Raw genomic sequence first — 25,573 nt, 5'->3', positions numbered from 1 at the left:
ACTTGACCAGAAAGCATTTTTCAGCGATATACAATGCAAAATGACAGACAAAAACTCATGGCAAACCAGAGTAGATGGCAAGCAGTTTCCTGTAGCTTCTGACATTAAGGGGTTTGCCCTTACCTGCTCACAGTTCTGCACAGAGGCCACTCTGGTCAGAAAATGCAGTGCTGCAGGAAGTGAATCAATTCCACAAAGCTCCAGAACTGTCAGTTTATGCATGTAAATTGGTTTTTTACGGTCTCTCAAACCCAAATCCACACCTTACATGTATACTGCTCAGCGACACCCACTGGATTTCCCTTACACCATGGTGGAACACAGGTCATGGACTCCTTCAGAGCTTGTCAAGTTCCTGAAGTTTCTAAGGGGAAACATCAAAGAGCATCTCCCAAAAGGCTGAGCTATGGATTTGGAGGCCTTGGAGCCCCACAAGTGATCTCTTCCATATGAGCAGTACAGGACTGTTGCTAGCACGAGAGCAAATCCACCTTGACAAGGGACACTTGCAGTGGCCTGCAGTTCATAGAGGTCAGAGCACTTCTCATTGTCTAGTGTTGCAGAAAACTGAGCCCCTCTCATCTTTAGCTGCTCCCATAATCAGTCTAATCCCTTTAACCTCAGCAACCTTCATCATAAAAGGAAAAGTTATATATGAACCCAAAGAGGAAAAAAAAAATCATATTTACAAAGTTTGTACAATATACACATCTGATTTTCTATGGGACACACTGCACCAGAAGAAAGAGGGCCATGGCTCTGAAACAAGTCTACCTATCAAGTGCTGTAACTACTAATGAAGACTCATGGAAACCAGTCTTTAGTGTTCTGCTAGAGCACAGGGCTTTTCTTATGGCTCCTGCAAAGGATCACAGCCTACTCTTTCCTTCTGGAGCTATGATGCTGCACCTAATCAGCCCAGATTTTACGTTGGTTTCATTTTAAATACAGATATTTACATTTTAGGTGAACTGCAGATGCATATCAACTCCTCCAATAAAAAAAAATTAGTAAAAAAAAAAAAAAAAAAAAAAAAAGTTGATGAAAGTTGTATTACCAATAATCAATATATTTCACCTCCCAGCCCTGGGCTTGAGTACATGGGAAGGAGGAGAAGGGGAAGAGAGGGGAACTTTGACCTGAAACCAAAAACATATGTTGATTCCTTGGGCTGTGTCAGAAAGGTGATATTCTGAATGGTCTCATAGCATAAGGCACTTTGCACGAATAAGTAACAAGCTCTGTAGCTTAAAAAACAGATGAGTAACCAGGGAGAAGTTGAAATGCACTCAGTCAATGGTTAAAGAATTTGAAATAGCAGACAAGCTCGTGTTCATCAAGATTCTTCTCTTTTCAGGGTTTCTCTTCTTCCCTTGCTGTCCCTCCCGCCCAAAGAAAACAAAACTTAAAATCAGCAGTTAGTGCAACTAATGTTCAATCAGCACACAGTGCAAACAAGTGGAAAAACAAAAAGACATTCCTCCTTTTATCTTCTTTCGTCCTTGCTGCCAAATTTAAAGAGAAAAAAAGGCTGAGCTCTTTAGTCTTCATAGTTCCAAAATGAAAAGATGAAGAAAAACCCACAAAGAGAAGGGTATCCCCAAAGAAACGATGTGTCACAGATCTGGATCATAGGGCTTCACCTTCTGGCATGTGTAATCAAAGCCTAAAAAAAAAATAAAACAAAACAACAACAAAACTACCAAAACCAAAACCCACCAAAACCAACCAACCCCCCTCAACAACCAAAAAAAAAAACAAAACCAAAAAAAACCAAAAAAAAACCCCAGGAAAAAAAAAAACAGGAAAAAAGCAATAAAATAACCAACCACAACATCAACAGTTAAATCGGTTCCATACAAAACCAGAACACAAAGTGATGAATCACATACACTAACTATGCAACAGCTCTCAAAAGGCAAAGGACATATTGAGCAGCTCAATCACAATTTCAGCTTTGTAGAAAGAGGTGCTGCTAAGGCCCTTCTGTACCTACGGAACATCACTACCTCCTGGTTTCTTACATTTTAGGAAACAGCAAACTGCTCTCTGGCAAGGTCCCAGTATTCCCCTTAGGAATACCACCCAAAAGCCTGTTTCATATTCATTACCTGTTTTGTATTCTATTTATTTATAAACACTGAGATGGTTCAACCATTAAAGCAGAAGCTTTCAAGCCAGCTTGGTGTGGCTATATAGGATATCTAGGGCTATCCTTAGATGATTTCTAAGAAGGAACCATAGGTTAATTTTAAAGCTATCAAGCAGTCTGCCTCTACAGCCACTTCTTTAGTTTTGGTCATCTGAAAAGAATTTCAGCAGCTTCACTGGTATTGTCTTTCTAACTCCTGACCTCTGAGAAGAGTACACATAAAAATGATTTTTAGCCCAAACTGCAGTGATGGATCTTGCATGACAACATCTTAATTGAGATCAGATCGTCATCCTGCAGCCATTTAGCTTGAGGGCAAGTCATCCTCCTGTAAGAGGACTTAACTCAGCAGCTTTTCCTGAGACAGTGATCAGAAAGGGAGCACTTAGATTAGGTCTCCAACACTGAAACCTCATTTTCTTCTGAAACTATGTAGACCTCAAGTGGCAACAAAGATGAATTACAGCTTCACCCCCTATTTTGTTCACTTCCAAGAATTCTATGAACCAAAGGATACAAAAGAGGCAGGGCATTTTGCTTGAACCTGGTCCTTCTGGATGGTGATGTGCTTACTCTTCTACTGATGCTGTTCTCACCACCGTCCATTTTATCTCCTCACCTTTTGGAGGACTACTTTCCTCTATGCCCCTCACCAATTTCTCATTTCAGCTTGGCAATACAGACAGAATTCATTAGGCTACTAGTAGTCCATCCTGGCCTCTCCCAACACCATTCCCCACTCCCTTTTCCCCATTTTTGGCCTCCTTAGCATATGGTCAGCATTTCAGTTAAAACAACTAAAAAAATACTCATCTCTCCCCTCCCACCTTCAGCACATCCATTGAATTCCATCCATTCTATTTCAAAGCCTTGCTTTCAGAGCTTTTTCATCACATCAGCTTCCCTCTTTCCCTGAGGTAACACTGACAACATTCCTGTTATTCAACACAGCACTGTTCACCAAGGCACTTACATACCTACATGTTTACTGTTTCTCATCTTCTACAGGTTCACTGTGGTATTCTGCCACATACAAGCTCTTGTCAATGTTGCTTGGTATGGGTTTAATTTCAGTTCCCAACTGCTCCTCAATACTTTTCAGGTTGAATCGATCATCATAGGTGATCAAGTTGATGGCCAGGCCAAGATGACCAAAGCGACCTTGATAAAAAAACAAAAACACACACCTGAACTGGACTGAGTTAACATAGGGACTGACAGAAAAGAAGTCTGCAGAAGGTGAAGTTAGTATCATTCTGTGATGTGAAAAACAAATCCAGCCACAGGTCTCTACACTTTTCACATCAGTTTTTGGAAAGAAGTTTTGTAGCGCTGTAGGAGTAAGAAAACTCAGGAGATTCAAAACGCTCTGACCAAAGCTCCAGGATAATTACCAACAAAAAGTCTTTGAGAGTTCTTGAACAAACCTGAACTACAAAGTTCAACTACACTGAGTTCCTTTGTTTATTGCCTATCCTCAGGGCGTATTTTGCTGATTCCCAGACAGTAGAAATGTAGCTCAAAACACATGCAGAAGAAAGCACAAATCTCTAGGCTTGAGACACTCTGAAGCTGAGAATTTTCCCCAAACTGCAAAAAGGAGCAATAGTAAGTCTCCTGAGATAAAAGCAAGATATGCCTTTTTTAATTTTTATTAGATTCTCAGGCCAGTTTTAAGGTAACAGCCCTTTATTCAGATAATCTTCTCAGTGAAGCTAGCCATATAAAACGATACCCAAAAATAAATTTGTCAGAAGAATCAAAACTATCTAAGGTTATTCTCAAGAACTGTAATAAAAAAAAACAAAAGCCAATTCAAGGCTAAAAAGCATCAGCAATGTTGCACCTAAAACAGGTTTTTCCTCTCACCTGATCTGCCAATTCGATGGAGATAAGTTTCTGCCAGCTTTGGGAAATCAAAGTTTATCACCACATTCACAGCCTGGATATCAATACCTCGGGTAAACAGATCTGAAAGACAAACCAGATCACAAAGAAAGTTAATTTCAATGAGCTCAAACACTGACAGTGTTTACGGTGTAAAGAGCAACAGTGCTTAACACTGCTTTACGAGATAAGCTTTCCTTGTATTAAAGACAATTTACATACAATCCTGTTACAGCTTCCTCTTGCTCTGTATACATTACAAACATGAATAATGTAAGAACAACAACCAAAACCACCAGATTTGCACATCTACACATAAAAACCCCCACAAAGCTATTTTTTTCCATGTTACACTATTTTGGAGCCGTTCCACTTACACATCTCTTCACACAGAATTGTGCACTGCCAGTGTCACAACAGACTTGAGATCTGAACTACATTCCACCACCTCAACTACTTCTATTCTGATTCTAGCAATTTTTCTTAAGATGGCCCAGACATATGTAGTGATAGCAGACACTGCCCGGTACTGCCTAAACAGGCCGTACAACAAAGAACTCAGATCATACACAGGCCAGTCAAAACTACAGAAGTATTCAGAAAAAGTGAATTCAGCAAAACTTCACATGATCATAGCCACAGCTCTACTGATATATCCAAGTTTACAACCCAACAAATCAGGGAACCTTCACGTGTGAAAATAAACAGAAAACACTAGTGCAGTAAAATGATTTGTTGGCAAGCTGCACTTTCACAAAAGATGAAACTCCATGTGCTGCACCTTGCCACATGCAGGCTTGACAAAGACATCTTATCAAAACATCCTGTTTCAGTTTATTACGGTTAACACATGTACAATACCTGGGCTAATGCACTTTTTATCACAAACTTTAGAAACAGGAAAACGTTTAGGACCTCTTACCAGTGCAAACAAGATTGCGGCACAAGCCATTTCGGAAATCATGGAATACACGATTGCGATGTTCCTGGAAATACATACACATAAACAAAGAGAAACAAAAAACCAAAACCCACAAACCAACCAGCTGTTACTTTCAGGTGTATTCAGGTACAGGAACACTCAACTTCAATCCTGTAAATTTCTCCTCCTCATTAGAGTACAGCTGAGTTGAAACAAGATGCCAGTACATATTTTTTAGCACTCCTTACCATATATTCTAAAGAACTAACTCTACAGGGTCTCAATCCCACTTCTCAACAAAGACAATTACCCGACTGCATTTTAAAATATCCTATGGTGGCATCAAAACCATCTCAGAAAAGTACTATCTAAAGGTAGTTACATGAAATCACATCAAGGAAGTTAAACTGATATTTTGAGTGTTGTCTTACTCCAGCCTCGCCCTTGACAAATTTCACATATCCATTAAAAACTGAAGCTGGCAGTAACTTCCTTTTCCTGTATGAAGCGTTTTTCACTATCGATTCAGAATTAGGGGTGTGATGAGTCAATTTTCTGTGAAGACTCTCCTCTCACACACACCTCATTTTGGGCCACACAAAGATTAAGTAATATCACTGTTAAGTGAAATTTAGAGAGGGAGTGAACAAGCTGAAGCATTCTGCAAAAATACAGCTGCACTTTGCCAAAAGATCATCTACTGACTGATCAAAAGTGTACAAAAATCAGACATCAAGGAACATGCTTCTATACCTCTTGTTTCTCAGTAACACCACCATTTCTGTTTCTGCTCAAATTAATTACTGCTCTGCATCTGGCCCAGCAACCATTGGCATTGCCTGCCAGCTGCGTGAGCAGCAAGCTAGACTAGTTTACATATAAAATTAAAAATATGTTTCAAAGTACTCCTGTTCTACATGCATCACTTCAGCCTCCTGACATGTTTTAATAGTGTGAAGCTAGAGGGGGTATGAGCTACTGTACAATTAGCAGAAACCTCCTGCACCATAAAAGCTGCAATGGCATTTTTCACTAGCTACACCACGACCACAAGTCCACCACAACCAGACACAACCCACAGCTTTCACCAAAAGGTTTGATCCAACCCACCTCCTCAACTTCCCAGATTCCCTTGCAGTCACAGTGCAAGATTACTGTTTGCAAAGCCACACAGGGCACTCAGTGGGCTACATATTGGGGTTTTTGTAATTTAATTCAGGCCCATTTTCATCTGAGTTAGTAACAGTGTATGCTCTACCCTGGCTCCCCATGCTGTCAAGCAAGGTAGCAGCCCTGAGAACTGTGCCTTTTGGCTGCAGTTTGTGCTTACACTGGGACTAATTATCCTGACCTGAAGCAGTCAAATACCAACTGGCCTTATACACTGAACAGTCTGGAAAGACGGCTGGGATGGGGGAAGGTTGGCAGTGGGGATCTAAAACGAAACCTATAGCAAAGCAATACATATCTCAGGTTATGAAGAACATGCAAACTTAAAGCATGAGACTTAATTCAGCTATTCAGTAAAGCCTGGGGTGAGGTGGAACATACTTCATACTCACCTGCCTCATTTTAGCATGGATATAGAAGCAGGAATAGCCCAGCTGGGAGATCTTTTTGGCTAGCAATTCAACCCGTTGAGAGGAGTTGCAGAAAATGATCGACTGGTTAATCTGGAGCTGAATGTACAAAAAGTGTTCTTAATAAATGCAGCATTTTACTAACAGAGGATCCCAGATTTTAGATGTCTAAATCCCTTCCAGAAAGAAAGCACAGCAGGTAGGCTGCTGGTAATTTACATCAGATATACTTTTGTGTAGGAAGGAAAATAATTAAGAAAGTTCTACAACACAGAGATGCTGGGCAAGAAGCATGCATTTTTAACCTCAGATATATAACACATTTTGACAATGAAAAATTTTCATTAGGCTGCCTTTGAAACACTCAGTCTTATTCTTGGTTCCAAGAGGGAATAAGCTTCTGGTATGTTCCTGATACAGCCCTACTCCTTACCCTGGAAAAGAGTGTATTGAGGCAGTGCACTTTCTGACGCTCAGTGACATAGGCATAGTACTGAGTAACTCCCTTCAAGGTCAGCTCCTCCATCAGATTAATCTCGTAGGGTTTCTGCAAATGGGAATTCTGAAAAAGAAAGACACTGATAAAGCAGGCAGATCTATGTGCAAAACAATGTAAGCAGTTCCCACTAAACACCACACTTAACTTCCTCCAAGGCAAGGATGCACTACTTAGCCACTCACTCTTCATGCTATGCTGAAAACAGGGTGGGTAAATTTTTGCAAATGATTACTTATAAATCCAAGGTGACTGAGCAGGCCAAACAGCAGCACACTCCACAAGCAAATCCACACAGATGATGTAAGTAATACACAAAGTGGAAAACAGCACCTTACAGACAAAAAACTGCACATACCTAGCTTCCCATTAATGCAACTGCAGGTCCAAAACTGCTTTCAAACTTCTGTCCTAGACTTTGGCTGATTTAGATTAAACTTGTGAAGTTTAGATGTATTTAAAAAACCAAACACTAACAGCTATGCACCACTCGTTCGCATCCTTCCTGTGCCATGTCACCACCATCACCATAACTACATGGATGCATCTCCACTCACCATGAACTTCTGCACACTCAAAGGAAAAGTGGCTGAGTAGAGCAAAATCTGTCTGTTTTTAGGTAGCGTGAGAATAATGTCTTCCATTATTTGAACAAAATCTTGGGATAGCAACTTATCTGCCTGTAACAACGGAAGTAATAATCAGCAAGTTAAAATAATGGTGTAAGATTTTACTCTTTTGGCAGCTATACATTTGGGGGAAGGAAAAATAAACAGTTACCAGGGTTTCTACCAGAGTCATCCAAGAGCTTTCACGCAACTATATTCTCTCTCACTCAGAAGCTTGTGCACTAGTGGATGTTCATAAATCAATTTTATATACAATTTTATTACGTGGTAAGAACAGCTGCCTCATTATAAACAGAAACCAAATAAAATGCATTCCTTTGTTGCAGAATATACTGTTATTCTACTATTCTGCATCAGCAAAGACAGGAAAGGTAAATCTTAGGCTGTTTTCTTAAAAGATTTACATGCAAAAAATTCCTACTCTCAAAACAGTTTCACGGAGGAAAACAGAGAAGCTCTTACAATGTCTCTAAGCAAGTTTGAATCTCTGCTGTGCACCAGGACATTCACTGAGACATATCATTCCTTTAACTTGGTGTTAAAATCCCAGAACATTTAACATAAGCAACTTGCCTCATCCAATACTATCATCTGGACATGCTCAACTTTTGCTACTCCTTTCTTGATGAGATCGAGAATTCTCCCAGGGGTAGCTATCACCACATGCACTGTACAGTTAGAAGAGAAAAAAAAAAAAAAAAAAAAAAAAAAAAAGAGAGAGAGAAACAAAAAAAACCCACAATGTAAAACTGCGTTTCCTTCCAGCATTCATGGCCATGTTTCATATGAACACTTTGGAAGAAGGACAAGAGTATAGGAACAGCAAACAAGACATTGTAGTCTCTTCTGTAACAGGCAAACAGTAACAAGCAGAAATTCCATTATCACATTGTAAAAGCCACAAAGAAACAGCAACCTTAGTGTAGCTAAAGTGCTCTGACCTGTATCATCAAGTCTCATTATGTCATCTCGCAAATTGGTTCCTCCCGTAGTTGCCATCACTTTGGCACCTCCCATGTGTTTGCTGACTTGGATACAGATTTGACTGACCTGCAGGGCTAGTTCACGGGTGGGAACAATCACCATTGCTACAAGTTAAAAACATCACTGTGAGTTACTTGTAACAACCTGTATCTTAAATACTCATGCTCACAGGAGACAGAAACTTTATGAAGTAAAATAATGAAAAGCATAGTTTAGGAATTCCACTATGGGTATCTTGAACAAGATACTGCTTTTGACAAGACAAATTCCATGCAAGGGTTCTCCAGCTCTTGATGCTGCCATTGCACAAGTATCCCAGCCAGTATGCTTGCTTATTATTCCACACCCACTTTCCAGGGCAAGACAGAAAAGTCTACAAGCCTTCTTCTATTTAAACCTTTTGAAAGCAACTGTGGGACCTTGCAAATTACACCTCCCCTCCATCACACCCCATTAGCCTTCTCTGAAAGTAAAAGCAGTTATTCTACACTGCCCAATTTCATTAACCAGTTTTAGATTCAAGTCTCTTATGTAGTGACTGACACCATTACCTGGCTGCAGCTAAGTGAGATCCATCTCAACTGACCTTGTATATTGTCCTTCTTTAAGTCTAGCCGTTCAAGTAAAGGAATGAGGTAGGCTCCACTCTTGCCTGTTCCATTTTTTGCTCTAGCCAAGATATCCCTACCAGATAAAGCAATGGGGATGCTCTCCTCCTGAAATGAAAGGACAGAAAGTGCATGAGCAATTAATCATAACCCATGCTTCACTGAAGAGGCTGACCAGATCTAATTACCCTCACTAACAGTATCACATGAAATCTGACTGTTTCATGACCATTATTATTACTATCCTGCAAATACAAGCAGGACAGACTCACAACAGGAAAAAGTTAAACCCACCAGTAAAGAGTTCCCCAATACACTTAGAAGTTTTTATCTTGCCTGATCATAAGAAAGGGATCAGGTACCATAGATAGAACCATACTGAAACATAGGGAAAAAGTGAAAACTTAGGGGGGGAAAAAAAAGTGAAGGGACAATGACAGTCACTAGCAAACTCCTCCTATGGAAGAAGATTCCCACCTATGTCTGAACATCAAAACCACCTCAGCCCATGTGATTCTGATGTCTATACTCCTGTAATATGCTTCTCATAAAATCTTCAGCCATCCAAACACAGGCCCTATGTATTTTTAGTTTTACTACCTTTTTCAGCAACATCTAAAGAAATCTCAGCCTTTTAGAAAGGTAGCATCATGAGAATCTGTTTATAAACAAAGCAAGCCATAGTTTTTGCATGCCTTAAAGAGACAAGGTGGCAGAGCTGTGTGAGTGATAAACCTTGAAAGACCAACTAAAAGAGAGTTCAACCTTCTGTCCTACAAGCCTTAAAAGTAAAAGTAACAAGGACATACAGAAAAGGAAACTTGCTAAGATATAAATCTCTCTCCCACAATCTTCCTAACTCTTCTTCCACAAGATTACAATAAAAAGAGCCAACACTGTGATAAACTCATAATTACATTTTTAACAACTGAAGGTACACAGCCAATGGTAACTCAGTTTTGGAAAATGTATAGAACCCCTGGGACTACTTATGTGAAAGCTGTTACTGAACAGAGAATTAACAAATTAACACCTCCAGCACTTAAAGGAAAATCCAAATTAACTTCTCCAGAAGTGTAAGGCAGTCCCATCACTAAGTCACTGAAGGAATGACTTAGTGATGTAGTTGGGGATTAGAAATTCTTGCTTTTCCCAAGTTCTTTCATTCACAGCTTCAGTTTTCCCCAATGATGGCACAAGTACCGGACATTTAGACGTAACAATGTCAATACATTTACAGAAGTTAAAAGCAGCATCTAAGTAGTCTGTTTGCAAACAACCTGAATAGGAGATGGTTTTTCCCAGCCCATTTCAAAAATTCCCATCAGCAACTCCCGTTTCAAACAGTAATCTTCAAATTCATTTCCTTTTGTGGAGGTCACGTCCTGAATAATCAAAAAAATAAGCACATCCATAAGATCAGGTCATATAACCTGCAGCTGTAGATTGATTTGAAATTGCCTGTACAGGAAGAGCACAAATTACTATATGGGAGTTCCCATTAACTCATGCAACATCCTACAGTGGCAAAGGAAACATTTGCTTTCTCAGAGCCAAACACAGCTCCTGAGTGTACACAGGGACACCTTCCCCTCTGCCTCGCATGACACAGATACTGCTTGTGTCATGCTATAATACTAATAATGTAAAAAACCCACAGTGAACTCCATTCTTGAGTTTTCCAAGAGAACCATCACTCACAAGCAGCTGAGAACAAATTAATTCTTCATTTAAAACAGCAGGAGCTGAACTACTTTTTAGCCTTCATTCAGAACAAGTATTTTACCACTGCAAGCTCTCCCACAAGTTTTATTTAGTACTTATTCCTACAATTCAACCATCCTTACCGAAGTTTTGATTCTCAAATCCTTAGGAGGGAGTTTTAAAGTCTTCTTCCAGTCATCACCAGGTCTATAGCAAAATAAAATAAAAACATATTTTAAATAATTAATATTTTGATTGTGCATTTTATTTTCTTAGATATAGCGATGAACGTGCAATATTTTCACCTCCTTGAAGCTAAAGGCACCTACACATATGAGCTCAAGTCTTCTCTGAGCTAAGCAGCATGTAACAGGCAGAAAACTGTAAACAGACAAAATCAGCCGTCTGCCAAATCAATCTGTGAAATCTTTATCCAGTCATGATTCAAGTCCCATTTTTAGGGCACTGAATCTAAACAGTAGAACAGATTTTAAACTGAGCACTGACTTAGTCACATAACAGAAGCTGGCTATAAGAAATCCACACAAGAATATTTCATGACTTAAAATAAAAATTCTCTTGCCTAGGGAACGTCCGTTCTTAATCCCCAAGTAGCATGAAAAGGTGAAAAACACTTCTGGTGAAAAAAAACTAAGTAAGCAATCATTCAACTTGTTGATCAAATGTTGTTTGCTCTCAGTGAAATTTAGATACCCATCCTCTCTGAAAGCCACTGCAGAGCAGAGAGCAAGTCCTCCTCATCACCAGCCCCAGGAAGTTCTGTGTGAATTTTGATGAATTTAATTAACTACATTCATTAGAGTAGTCATGTAACACTTAAAAAAATAAAAAAAAAATAATAAAAAAAAAAAAGTGGGGTGGGAACAGGGCAAGTTAAGCAGATTTTAAGAACCTGAGTGTTCCATCACACTTTCTCTGAGGAGAGCTGGAACTTCCTTCACAAATAATTAAAAAATAAAAGCCAATTTTCAGGGGGAGGAGGATCCACGGATGAAAAAAAAGAAAAGCAACACATTACCATACCGTCCAAGTATTCTGCACCTTTTAGAAATTCCAAAACTAGCTGGATGGGAGCATGATATAACAGTGGGACTGTATCCTCTCAGATCAGGCTTTGATGAATTAAAGCCAGAGCATTACAATGAGGAGATAAGGTGCTACTATTTCAGATCAATGACAAAAGATAACTGACTTTAAAGCATTTCTCACCATGAGAAAGAAGTGCAACAAACGGAAAGGCATACACAAGTACACTGAGACCATGTGGCATTTCAGTCTTAAATGTCAGTTCAGTTCTTTCCTACTCTCATACTTCCCTCTTGCACCACTTCCAGCAAACAAAAACCACAGGATTCTAAAGCTGGGCTACCTGTGACAGTGGCTCACACTCAGAAAAGCACAGCATCAAGTTGGATTTTCACAACAATCACTGTTGGAGAGAAGCTTGCCCATGGGAATACAGCTTTCTTTCATAACATACATCACAGGACACTTCTTACCACCCATGTCACAAAACAACAGCAGACAGTATTTTCCAAATGGCAATCCAAGAATGCTTTCCCATACACGACTTCTAAATACTCCTTTTCTGGGAGCCGATACAAACACTTACTTAATAGCGGTGGTCATACTCTGTGCTTGCTGTTGAGTGCCATTATTGATTGTGCTGGCATTTTTCAGCTGGTTCATCTGTTGCTGAGTTTGTGTGCCTCCACCTCCTGGGCCCCCGCTGGGTTTTACAGGGCCTCTCAACTGCCCATTCTGACTGGATAGACCCATTATAACAGGGTTCTCTGTTCTGGCCGTGCTCATGCTTTTATCTTTAAAGATGTCTTTTTAGACTTCAAAACTTTGAAAGTCAGTACAGAAACTGTAATAACAGTTTATTAGACTCTCCAAAATGAAGAGATAAATAAGTCTTGCTCAATATATGAGTCCTTTATTGCAATGCAGGCAAGCACCTGTAAGTCACTCAAAAGTAAAGCAGTAACTTGCTCTGATGCACTGTGGAACAACTTTTTTTTAAAAAAAGCCCTCTATTGAAGTTGAGTTATATCAGAATTCACTTGCTTCAATCTGAAAGAGAAGCAGACAATAACAATTAGTATGGGGATTTTTGTCTACATAAATCACATCAGTTTATTTTTGTATTTTAAGAAAAATTTCTTCCCAGGCAGTGTGCAATAACAGTAATTGGTTTTTTGTTTCCTCAGTGATAATTATAAAGACATGCATCAAACTTTTTCTGCCTTTCTATAAAGTGTTGCCTAATACCTTCAACCACCAAAGAAAACCTCTCAAACAGCTGTAGTTTCAGCGACCTTCCATTACCTGCCCCTACTATCCCATAGTGTATTAACTGCTTTGAAGGCTCTTCAATTCCCCCACAAATTCCCTCACTTCTGGGATGCAGCCAACCAGCCCTAAAATCAGCCCTAAGATGTGAACAATAATGTTATGCATTAAGCTTGTGACAGGAAGCAAGACTACAAAATCAAGCGGACATTCCAGTTAGAACTGACAAACCCTTACACATTACTCCGATTGCCCTACTCGGTTTGAATGGAAAATACAAATTATGTAAATCTAAACCAACAGCTTACACTCCTCCAACCCAAAATGCTCGCTCTACCAGCTTACTCCCAGTTTTCAACCGGGTATTGATTTAAGGCTATTCAGAACAGTAAGGAAACAGCAACATTACGCTGAACTGAGAGCAGCTGCCTCTTTGAGTCCAAGTGACTGAGCTTGAACTGAGGCAGTAATGCTGCTGGTTATTCAGCTTCCTGCTCATGACCTTACCTTCCTGCTCTCAGCAACAACTTATGTGGTACTTGGAAGATAACATTTCATACACATGATTTAATACTGACTCTGTATGTAACAGAAAGTTTGCAAAACTCTGGAAAGACAAGTCTGCCCCTTACATAAAGCAAGCATGGATCAGAGCTAAAGACTCTTTAGGATAATACCAGGGAGAAAAAAGTCCCTAGTCCAAAATCTTTTGGAACAAAAAGTAGGCTTGCCTGTGCTTTCTTACCACAAAGCATCTACATCTTGGAAAAACACAAAGGGAAAAACTGCTTCCTAACCTCGGCATTCACAGCAAAATGCGTGTTTTCCCAGTGAATAAAAAGGCACACTGAAGACCATTCTAAGAGGGTTAAAAAAGGAATTCAGACTTCCCAGCTGTTTTCAAGTGTGTCAATTCTAGCTTCCAGCAAAATGTTAAAGTCTGCGATACTAGGATTTTCTGCTAGTGAACTTTCAAGGCATCTTCGAAGAGCTATTTCTCCTGGCCATTAATTTCGTAAAAACCAGGCGAGTTACGAAGGCAGTCAGAGACGCCAATGAGATCCGACTACCAACGTCGAAAAGTTCTCCAATAGTGTAGGAAATGAAGCCTCTCAGTCCCTTATGTCCTCACGCTCTTAACTATCCTTTAAAAGAACAGAAGTTAAAAATAACGTATAGCCTCACGGAACTCAAGAAATCGTCCCGTTCCGATAAAAGAGACGCCACCATTTCGCAAACCAACGGACTAAAAAACCAAAAAGGGCCGCCGTCGCATATTTCTGCTCTCCGGGCGCAGGCGGGAGGCCGGGGCAGCAGCTCCGGACCCTGTGCTTCCCGTAGGCTGGGCCCGGCACAAAAAGGGAGCTCTCGAGATGCTTAATGTGCCCGGTGAGCCCGGGCCGCACTGCGGAGCCCCGAAGCCGAGCGGTGGGCCCGGCGCCGCCCGCCGATCGCAGCTGCGCCACACCAACACCTCCCGCCCGCGAACAATGGAGCGGCCACCGTTTGCCGCCCGGACAGACGGGGAGAGAGCGCCGCCCGGCCCCGCCCCCCACGGTCCCCAGCTCCCCCACTCCCGGTGCGTCCAGGCCCAGCCCGGGCGTCCCCGCCCCGCCCGCGGCGCCGCCAGGCCCCGCTCAGGCCCGAGCTCCCGCCGTAGACCGCGAGGCACGGCACGCCGGCAGCGGCCCCCTCGCCCTGTTCCCACGGAGCCGTGCCCGCCCTGGCCCGTGCTCACCGCCACCAGCCGCGCTCCCCCTCGCCCAGGTACAAAATCCTCTCGCTCCCCCGGTGCCTTGTTATGGCGACTCGACGCTCCAAGATGGCGGCTTCCTCCTTCCTCCCGTGCGCCCTCCCCCTCCCGGCGGGCGGCACCGCCCCGGTCCACACGTACCACGTACGTACGTACGTACGTACGTACGTTCGACGTGCGCCACGCGTCACGTCCCACCCAGCGTGCTGTATCCACGTGACCGCGCTCGCAATGCTAGCCGCTCGTCCCGCCCCCTCAGACCCGGCCCTTCCCTTTGAACACTGTTTGGCAAGAAAACGCCTGGAAACGTAACGGGCTTCGCTATGTAGCCATTAAAACAGAGCAAACACAAACATAAGAATAAGGGACTGAGCCACAGCCTGTAGGAGTCGTAACCACCGATCGTGACAGGCTGGGAATTAGCATTTTTTTAGACAGCCGTTACTTAGCGATTTTGACAAACCGAGACACAATGGGAATGTAATGTTAGCAGTTACTACTTTGAAGACAAATTTTTCTTCAAATATTTTTCCAAAATACATGCAAAAGGACAAGGACCTTCCTGGATTTATCTAGTTCCTCACATCTACAGCTGTCTGTAGGTGCTTGTTTTTCCACCCTCAGCTGCAAAAGGCACAGGCTCCACCCTCCAGTTCTCGCTGACTGCGAACATTTCCTGACCTCTCAGTTTCCCGGGCCCAGGGGTACCGCACTCCTCACCTTACCCCTCAGCCCTTGCAGTATGGCCTTCAGGACAGGGCTTGCTCAGTCTGTGTTCTCCCTGTGAGTGAGGCACCGTGAGAGCTTCCTTACGGTTTTGCTGCCCTGCATCCTCTCAGTTTCAGGAGAAAGCGTGTCCAGAGGCTGATGAGCACATGCAGGTGCATACAAAGGGCCTCACGGCGTGGGAGGATAGCAACATCCTCGAGGCAGCAGGTACCCAACAAGTCGGGATCTAAGGAGTAGGAGGAGTGGTTGTAATCCAACAGTGCTCACGAGAATTAACACCACCTCCTTCTTCACCTGTCCAAAATCCCACCAGAATCCTTGCTGATAGAGAGAGCTTGGTGCAGCTGTACTTAGACAAGAGGAGGACAAGAACTGGCCTTGTCAAACCACCTCAGATCCTTGCAGAGGATAAGCTTGCTGCCAAAATGCCAGCTGCAATGCCATCCTACTTGGCTGACCCAGACCGAGGCATTGTCATTGTGAGTCTACCGCTGTGACATCACTGAACAAAATGCCCATTTCCCCGAGCAGAGAAAATCTTGATTTCCCATCTTGATTATCCTTTGCTACCCTCTTGAAGTCAAGCTGCCCAGTCCCTGCTAGTCCTGCTCTAGACTTGCAGAGCAGCTGCCAAGGCCTTGCTGTCCTGTGCAAGGCACCTCACATTCCCCCAAGCCCAGATGGGGAGCAGGGGTGAAGCAGCAGCACGAGAAGGAGCAGAAGACAACCACAAATCACTGAGGTTAAAGCATGCAGGAGGACCCCAAGGCAGAGGGTGATGACCGTACAGATCATACCCATGCTTCAAAGTCCTGCACATCTGGAGATGTGCCTGGATCCAGGAGGTTTCTGGTAAGGGTAGTCCTTGGCACAGAGCTTTTCAAAGCCTTTCAGACCACCTGGAACAAGGACAGTTGTGGGCAAGAGGCATGAAGGTTGATAGGGAAGACCTAAGGATGTTCTGGATCTTCTGTTGTATAGACCAAAAGAATATGGACTCTTCAAACTGTACTTTAAAAATCAACTTACAACACTCATAAAAAGATGATAAAGTTGGATGCTAATCTTTACATCAATCAGGCCACTCTATGCCTGGAGCTCATTTGCCTTGCAAATACTCTATTGTTACATTCTGTGTCCCTCTCTACTCAAATTATTAACTCCACCCCAGAAAAGAACTTTTATAGAAATTTCTGCAGGAGAGACAGATCTTGCCCGTCAAACCATGGGGCCTGTCAGCTACTCGTCAGAGACCTATGACTTGGTGAGTTGGGCTTGGCTTTGCTTGGTAACAGGGACGGCAGATAGAGCTGGGGTGGGCTGAAAGGCCGGGTTTATGGCCATCCATCTTGTAACCCTCCTGTTGGCAGAGGCAGAGCTTAAGCCCTTTCTTATGCCAGCATAATCAGTCCTTGCATCCCTTAAGTCCAGACTTGACCACAAGTACAAGGCTGTTGCTTGAGACAGCAGAGAGCCAGCATAGTGTGGCTACAGCCACCATCATCCAGGGAAGCTTTCCTTTGGGGAAAGCTGCCTAGATACCAGGACCTCTGCTGGCAAGCACTAAGCCTGAGTACTGTTGTTGCATGAAGACACAGACCAGAGTCTCTGCAAAGGGCCAGGTGACTGACTTGGAGAGTCACCTCCAATGGTCCCTTCCTGTGCTGCCAGCCTGTCCCAGCCTCTGCTCCCTGCAGACCTGCTTTCTGCACAGCCATTAATTAGCACAATGCAGGCATAAAACATTTAATCTGAGCCAGGCACCTTTTGCACCAGCCTTCAGTGGTATAAATGGTGTACACAGTGTGCAAAGCTCTGTACACCTTATCTGGTCTCCTTACACAACTGGAATACAAACCCAGTCTTCTCTCTCCATATGTAGAAACCCTTGGTATGACCACACTGCTGGCTTGCTCCTCATACAGGCTTCCATACATATGGCTCCACATACATACAGGCTCCATATATGCTCTGCTGAAAGGGGAATATGCAGTATATTTACAAGAGGAGAGTTTTAAAGAGTGGAAGATAAATTGCAAGTATGTCTTCTAGCAAGGAGTGATGACACTAGGTATTCTACCTCACAGTTCTCTTCCCAGTCTTTACAAGTGAAAAAGAGCAGCTGCACCTTTTAGAGTATGTTGTGCTATCCAATGGAAAGGACACAGCAGCATTATCATTACCCTGGTTTTCAAATATTGCATCTCAGAATTTTTTTTTTTACTACAGTGGCTCCCTGCAGCAGACCTCAGGATTAGTTAGTCCAAGAAGAGAAATGTTGGATTCAATTGTTACCAAATTTTCCGTTCCTCCTTTTTCCTACACACCAAGGAAGAGCAAGGAGATGGGGGAGCAAGCCCTACCCTCCTTATTTCTTTTCTGATTCATCCAGTATAAAAATTCGTTGCAAATGGTAATCATTCCTTTAAAACTTTTTTGGAGAAAGACACTTCCTTCCCTGACCTCTGTTGAAGCTCAGCAGCAGCGCTAAAATTTGCTGAGAGGTTAAAACCAAACTCAAACCTTTTCCACATCCTTTTCTTTGCATATAAAACTTCCCATAATCCTCAGTCTAGTGATTTCATCTCTGCTGTGAATTCTTTTACATCATAAAGGAGACCCCATGTGAGAGGGGGGAGGAGAGTTGGGAGGGCTGATTTTAGGACTAAATGCCCACAGTCAGGTGCCACAGCAGGAAGAGTTTTAGACCTTTTCTCAGACTTCTGCAGTTGGCAGTTTGACATATGTTGTTTCCCACCTCTGTCTCCTGGCAGCTTCCCAGATTTGGCTCCCTCCGTGGAACAGGGAGGCTGCAGATATCACATGACCATCACTGTATTTGCTTTGGTGGTGCCATATGTTGCTTTACTTATAACTCAATGCTTGTAGCAGCAACCTACCCACAGAGATTTGGAAAAAAAAAAGGCCTCCAAAGTGTCTTGTCAAAGTGGCAACACAACCCCTGCCTTGTGCAGAGAGGACTGTTTAATCAATTGAGCAATTATGGAAAGATAAATGATGAGAACATTTGCAGCAAAAGGGCATTTATTTCAGTATTACACAGTGAATACAGTGAGGGCCTCACCTAAATTTTGATACCGTATGAGACCATTTGACTGTAACCTTGCAGAAAAGTACCATGCCCAAAATGATAACCCCGTTTCTTCATAGCAAAAATGCTTTGCCCGCTAACATTCCTCAGCTGCAGACTAAACAACCAAAAGAAACCAGTTGCAGAAGAACCACTGAGATCTACACCAGGTTCCCTGAGGTTCCTCAGACCAGTTTTCATTGCAGTGGGACCAACACAACTCAAGAGCATAAAGGCAGCTACACTGCAGTAACATGGTATTTCCACAGGCCTTGATCTTATTCCTGGATTTCCCAGGTTCAGCCCCTGGAGAAGTCACGAGCACAACCTCCATCAGTAGATTTTACTGATGTGGGCAATTACAGTTATAAGGTTTTGGAATGAAATGTGCTGCTCCCAGCCCTGGCATTAACTAGAAGGGAATGATTCACATGGAAAATCTGTAACAGTGCACAAGCTGCTTCTCTTCTGCAGCCAAATATTTTGGTCACTGACAGTTGTGGGGAACTGAGAAAAATAGCTGACACACAGAGACCTGAATAACTCTGTGATGCAGGTTATAGGGGGTAAACGGATCCCTGAATAAAAAGCACACAGGAATGGCTTTACCAGGCATGCACTTGACTGCTCTATTACAGAGACACCACTTTTTTTCCCACATCCAAATCTGCTGCAATTGTCATGCAGGAGACTTGTACAAAGGTCCCTCTGCATGCACACTGCTGACTTATCCCATCCTAGATCAGGCAGCCACCCACTTCCAGTCCTAGAATTGCAGCAGAGTCCCCAGAAACCTCAGTTTGTCATATTCAGTGCATCTCTTGCATCTCTCATCCTTGCCCTTCCTGTCTCAGCCCAGACTCTGATTTTTCCATCCTCTTTTATTTGTCTCCAACTCATCTCTGTCCGTTCCTACCCACATGTGCTGCTCTGCTCAGAGATGCAGGCGAGGGCGATTCAAGCACAGCTCTGCACACACCTCCCCTACCCACAGCAAGTGGTTTACAGTAAGAGCCCTCGCTACCTGCTACCATCAGCAATCAGATGGTGTCTGATAGTGGCACTCAGTCTCTGCATTTCCGGCTCCAAATACAAGGTGATGCTGGAAACTGGTCAGCAGCAAAGCCACTGAACACTGCCCAAGCTGCCCATCCACTGCCATCAATGGTGCTGGCATGACTCCAAGGTCAGACTGACATTCCAGCCAGCAAAGCCGGCCCATTTTCCGTCATTTTTGCCTTCAAAGCTGGAATTGTCCGACCTTTTCCCAGTGAAATTTCTCATTCCAACATACAGTCTGTTTGGGGCTTTCAGCACAGTCACCTCCACAGCCTGAGCAGCCTGGTTTGGTCACTACACCAAATTGCAAAGGTTTTTAGGTTGTTTTATTTTGTTTTTTCTCAGGGAGGTTCACGGTTCTGGCCTTGGCCAACATCACAGATTTCTATGTGTGTTGGTAATCCCTCATGAAAGGTCTGGGTACAGAGTAGGCAGGAAATACTTTCAAGCTGGAGAGGAAAATAACTGGGAGAGATTTCTTAAGGCTTTTGTCTTTTGCAGCAATCTCCAAAATCACACCCTAAACCAGAAAAATAAAAGTTCTTTGTTAATACAAAATGCTTCTCACCAAAGGTTTGCAGCCCCCAGTTACATTAGCAAGAGCTGGGCAGGGTTATTCCACACTTTTCCCAAGGACTCATTCACCCTTGGGGTGAATTCACTCATCCACTGCTTGGGGACTGCCTGCACTAGCTGTCTCCGCTAAGAGTTTGGTAATGCTCCATTGGCTTATGCCCCAATCAGCATACCCAGGCTCCTCTTGGAACCATGCAGATAGTTTCAGCATCAGAGGAGTTTAGATAAGCCCTGCTGCTGCCAAGTGACCTCTTTACCCCCCACAGTCATGTGCAGAGTCACCCAGTGCATCACCCAGGGAAAGCTTCCTGAGGGAGAAGAAACATAAATCACCTAGCTAGGCACAGCACAAAACTCCAGGCTGGTCACAGTAATTTTGCTTAGTAGCCCATTGGGTGAGCAAAAAACCCCAAAAGCACTGTGTAAAGCAGGGCTGGTATTTTTGGACAGGAACTTTGGCTGATGAGGGAAGGGACAGCAGGTGCAAATGGCTGCAGCTGGCAGTGAAAGGTATGAAAGCATTAGCAGAGACTTCCGCTGTGGTCAACACTGAAGTCTCATCAGCTCAGGTCTCCAGAGAGGGTGTGGGTGGGGCATCTCAGGGTGACTGCTGCCGAGCTCTTCCCAGTTGTCACTAACATTCAGTTTGCCACAAGCCTCCTCCACTGTTTTTTGTGCAAGGCCAGCTGAAGCACGACCACCAGGGAGCTCATCCTGAGTAGAATTCCAGTTTTCCAGCACTTGAGACTTGCCCACAGCCTGAATACAAGCTGGTCAAGAAGATACAGCAAGCCAAGGGCAAATCACATCTGCAGCGGCTCTATTGCGCTTCCCTTGCTGGGGGAAGCCTGGGGTCTGAGTGTTGTTCTCCCTTCCCTTTCCTGCTCTGACTGCAATTAATTCAGAACTGAAAGGTTTATCAACAGAATAGATCTCTCTCTCCATCATCTATTCCTATCGCTATAGCACCTCAGAGGCTTTCCTCCCATTGTGTCGAACACCTACCCCACACCTTCCTCTGCGTGTGTGGAAAGCAATCTCCAAGGACAGCTGCTGCTGACCCCACCTCTCCTTGCTCTATCATAGGCAGCTCTCAGGCTTCTGAGGAGAAGAAAGGGACAGGTTCATTGCACAGAATTTGAGGTACAGATGTGCGGTGTGGTGAATCCTACCACTTTTATACCTGACAACAGGCAGCAGGCAGGATAGAAGTGGTCCCTATCAGAAATGGGTGGGAAAAATTGGGAAAGCTGGTAGAGGAGGGTTCCATTCTATGTGAGAAAGCAAATTCACCAGCAGGTAACTTGGCAAGAACTAGAAGATGAAAGTGATCATCTGGTTCAACACCAAAACATCCCCAAATACTCCAGTTAAAGATTACAGACTGAGCAGCCCTCGCTGTCATAGATGGAGAAAACTTGCTCCACCTCCTGCTGCACCTCCTGGCAGTGGAGGGGCCTTCAACATAATCACCTTCAGAAAGCATCTCCTCCTGATGCAGGTGGGCTGCAGGACATGGGAGTGCTCTGCTCTAGGTCTGTCAAGTGCCACTGAGGGACTGGGTTCTTGTATTCAGAAACTCCCCTCCATTAACAAGACTCTTTCTGTTCCCTAGAGCCAGGTGGAGCTGAGTGGCTACTATGAAGCTGAGAACACCACCCCTTCTTTGGAGGGCTACTTTTGCTTTGACCCAGCCTCATCTGTGGTTGGCAATCAGGGAGACCCCTTCAGAAAGGTCTTCATGCCCCTCATCTATCTGCTGATGTTTGTGTTGGGGACTCTGGGCAATGCCCTGGTCCTGGTCATTTTAGAGAGGTTTAAGCGGTCACGGACCACCACAGAAAATTTTCTTTTCCACCTCACCCTGGCCAACCTGGCACTGCTGCTCACCTTCCCATTCAGTGTCGTGGAAAGCTTGGCTGGGTGGGTATTCGGAAAGTTCCTCTGCAAGATACTCAGTGCTGTCCACAAGATCAATTTCTACTGCAGTAGCATGCTGCTGGGGTGCATTGCGGTGGACCGCTACCTGGCCATTGTCTATGCAATCCACACCTACCGCAAACGAAGAGCTCGCTCCATCCACCTCACTTGCACAGCTGTCTGGCTCTGCTCATTGCTTCTGACTTTACCCGATCTCATCTTCATGGAAGTCTGGACAGATGACAGCAACCACAGCATTTGCTATTTTCCAGAGGTTGGAATTGATGGAAACAACGCGTGGCTGGCAACCCGTTTCCTCTACCACACCGTGGGCTTCTTTGTGCCTCTGCTGGTCATGTGTTACTGCTACATGGCCATCATCCGGGCACTGTGTCGGTCCCAGCGCCTGCAGAGGCAAAAAGCTGTCCGTGTGGCCATCCTGGTCACAGGCATCTTCCTCCTCTGCTGGAGCCCATACCACATTGTCATCTTCCTGAACACACTTACCAAGCTAGAAGCATTCACCAAGAACTGCCTCCTGGAAGACCAGCTGGACACAGCCATCATGGTGACAGAGGCCATTGGCTTCACACACTGCTGCCTCAATCCCATCCTCTATGCCTTTATTGGGGTCAAGTTCCGTAACGACTTCTTCCGGATCCTGCAGGAGCTTGGCTGCATTAGCCAGGACACCCTGCATGAGATCCTGAAGGTGCCAAGGAAGGGTAGTGGGATAGAGTCTGACAACACCACCTCCATCTCCACTTTCTAGCTGGGAAAATCTGTCTGTAGGGCAGCACTGGCCCGGGGCTTTCTTTCCCAGCGGCACATTTGCTGTGTACAAGTTTCACAAGCATCCCCACAGCTTTCTTCACTCCTCAGGAAACAGGTCCAATAGCTGCCGAACACCCAAATCCCATCAGACACCTTGCTTGGCTCTTCCTGGTTCTCATACTTGTAGAGATAGCTGGTAGCTGTTGGTGAATGCTGGCTGTCTGGTGGTCACTCTTGTGGGGCTGGATGAACTTGAGTGGGTTGAACCTGACATTCCCACCTCTCCCTCGAAAAATTGACTGCAGGCATCTTGTGCACACAGCCAGGCACAGGACTGGAGTGCCAGGGTTAAGGAAAAAAGTACAGCCAAGTAAATGAGTCATGTCAGTAAGCAGGTCTCCATTTCACTAGCTCAGATTGGTACAGACATGCTCAAAGGAAGCTGTGGGACTCAGTGGCCATAGCAACTGGAGAGATGCAGGTAGGGGGCTGCAAAGCTCAATCCAATAGCATGGGCATACAGTGCCGGACACTTTGACTGCAACATTGTCCTTTTGCTGTGACATCCCCCCTGCCAGCCATAACACATCTTCCCAACCCAGCTCATGCCAGGAGGTCCTCCCACAGACTGATTTGACTGTCACAGACTCCTTTCCTAACACCAGTTGCATCCTTCCCCACTAATTTGATCAGTTGTACTGCTGTTATGATCTCCTGTGGGTGGCTGCTGAACTGAATGCCTTGACTATGCAAAAGTCTTCCTTTTAGAAAGAAGAAAGAACTGGAAGAACACCGTCTGATGAGATGGCTTCTGTCTTGTGACTGCACACAGGGAAGAGAAACCACACAGCTTTGTAAGGCCGATGGTATAACTTTTTTTTTGGCAGCTAGTTGTATGGCTATTTATCAGTTCTGAGAGCAAGGAGACCCAATGCCCCAGAGTAAGGGAAAGAGCTTGTTTGCACAATATCTCTATTTTTAGCAAGGCTAGAGGAAATGTGGCATTTTGCTTTGCACTATGCTTTCTGATATTTTTCCTCCATCTGCACCTACAGGGCTTTCAGAGCTTAAATGCATCCAGATGTACAGAGGACAAACCTGGGTGGTGATCTTGCCCTGAACTGCAGGTGTGCAGAAACTGCTCAGATCACGGCAGCTTGATGATAATTTGGTTCAAAATAAGACTTTAAAAGCAGGTTTCCCTATCATTAATTCTTACACTGCAAACTGGTGTGAGGGAAAGCCCCAGCAGACTCAAGACAGCCTGCTGCTACCTAGGAGGTCTTGTCACAGTTTAATATGGCAGCAGACCCACAACACTTCTCCATGACATTTCTGTACCTAAAGAGTGCTGTGGCCTGAATTGTAGGAGAGCCATACATACCAATGTCACATGAGCACGACCCTCCTCATAAGCACACTTTAAAGTCTGCTCCACCCTTCCCTACACATTTTAAGCAATGTTAGTTCTCCTGTGGCAGCAGGAATTTTGTGCTAGCCTCACTTCTGAAGTTTCTCCCACTAGCAGAGAGCTCAGTCCCAGGTGAACTTCACGGTACTTAAGAGCCCTGCTAAAAAGACTAGCCAGAATGGAAGGGGCCACATTTCAGCCTGACTCAGGCAGAGATCTCTGTAGCTTGACCTTATATTGTGACTTGAGGAACAAGCTCACCTTAGTATAAGACAGTCCACCATTTCCTGCAGCACCACATTTTCAAAGATGAAACTTTCAAGTAATAGAGACTGTGGTTGTTCAGGCACATACATGCAGCAGAAGGCAAGAGAAGGGCAAGTCTCTTAAGCCTGCACTTGTGTTCTCCACAGTTGTACCAGTGAGAAAACCCATTGCAGATGCATTGTAAACACCTCCCTAGCAGGTTATGGTGACAACCGTGTTTCCACATTAAAATGTTATTGAAAAAATAATAGTCGAAGTGTAAAATTCTTACAGTGGTCACAAATAAAAAGAAAATCTACACTCAAATGAGAGTGAACAGACTACACATCTACTGTTAATATAGCTTTTAGCATTGGTCTGTACAAACCTTCAGGAAGTTTTGAGGTAAGCTGTAATAAACAGGTGAATAAAACACCATCCTCTCATGTATAGTGCTTGTAAGCATTTGTCTGTAACTGTGTCACTTCATTCAAGAGAAACACATCAGAGCACTAAGTGGGCAGATGGCACCTTTCTGACGAGTTCTGCTCAAAGGATTCAGAGGAGCACCTTGCTCATCAGATTCCCCTTCACCAGTGCTACAGAAGGCTCTGCTGTGTTCAGTCAGTCCAGACCTACATTATCTATCTGCTTTAGGGAGCCCCTTCCACTAACTGCAGCTTCCACTAACTCCTGCCCCAGTTTTACAGCAGCTGCTAACCTGACTGGAAAGCTG

The 25,573-nt window shown here is 43.9% G+C and overlaps 2 protein-coding genes and 1 long non-coding RNA gene across 11 annotated transcripts; 1 reads left to right on the top strand and 2 right to left on the bottom strand.

Moving 5' to 3' along the window:
• Window positions 1–1,048: 1,048 nt before the first annotated feature.
• On the bottom strand, window positions 1,049–15,235 carry DDX6 (DEAD-box helicase 6). 9 transcript variants are annotated; one of them, XM_023941311.2, is made up of 14 exons: window positions 15,017–15,235; window positions 12,596–13,059; window positions 11,106–11,169; window positions 10,539–10,643; window positions 9,237–9,366; window positions 8,608–8,754; window positions 8,240–8,334; window positions 7,595–7,717; window positions 6,975–7,103; window positions 6,524–6,640; window positions 4,962–5,025; window positions 4,022–4,123; window positions 3,130–3,313; window positions 1,049–1,666 (listed from the first exon to the last, which is right to left on the bottom strand). In XM_023941311.2, exons 2-13 carry the CDS (start codon window positions 12,793–12,795, stop codon window positions 3,138–3,140), a joined length of 1,452 nt encoding a protein of 483 aa, XP_023797079.1. In that variant the 5' UTR covers window positions 12,796–13,059; window positions 15,017–15,235; the 3' UTR covers window positions 1,049–1,666; window positions 3,130–3,137. The 9 variants fall into 9 exon arrangements, with proteins under 9 accessions (XP_023797079.1, XP_086717358.1, XP_023797080.1 ...); XM_086861232.1 differs by having other exon boundaries at window positions 7,595–7,713; window positions 8,236–8,334; window positions 15,017–15,109; XM_023941312.2 differs by having other exon boundaries at window positions 3,134–3,313; window positions 15,017–15,109.
• CXCR5 (C-X-C motif chemokine receptor 5) lies at window positions 15,211–25,287 on the top strand. The gene is made up of 2 exons (XM_023941313.2): window positions 15,211–17,024; window positions 22,102–25,287. The coding sequence occupies exons 1-2, from the start codon at window positions 16,818–16,820 to the stop codon at window positions 23,176–23,178; spliced, it is 1,284 nt and encodes a 427-aa protein (XP_023797081.1). The 5' UTR covers window positions 15,211–16,817; the 3' UTR covers window positions 23,179–25,287.
• LOC147649505 (uncharacterized) lies at window positions 20,215–22,491 on the bottom strand. The gene is made up of 3 exons (XR_015278898.1): window positions 22,377–22,491; window positions 21,492–21,587; window positions 20,215–20,430 (listed from the first exon to the last, which is right to left on the bottom strand). It is a non-coding gene; the product is annotated as an uncharacterized LOC147649505 (long non-coding RNA).
• Window positions 25,288–25,573: the final 286 nt, after the last annotated feature.

Source organism: Cyanistes caeruleus, chromosome 23, assembly GCF_971803275.1.
Source record: "Cyanistes caeruleus chromosome 23, bCyaCae1.hap1.1, whole genome shotgun sequence".
Lineage (NCBI taxonomy): Eukaryota > Metazoa > Chordata > Aves > Passeriformes > Paridae > Cyanistes > Cyanistes caeruleus.
This window is presented reverse-complemented; position numbering and strand designations above follow the sequence as displayed.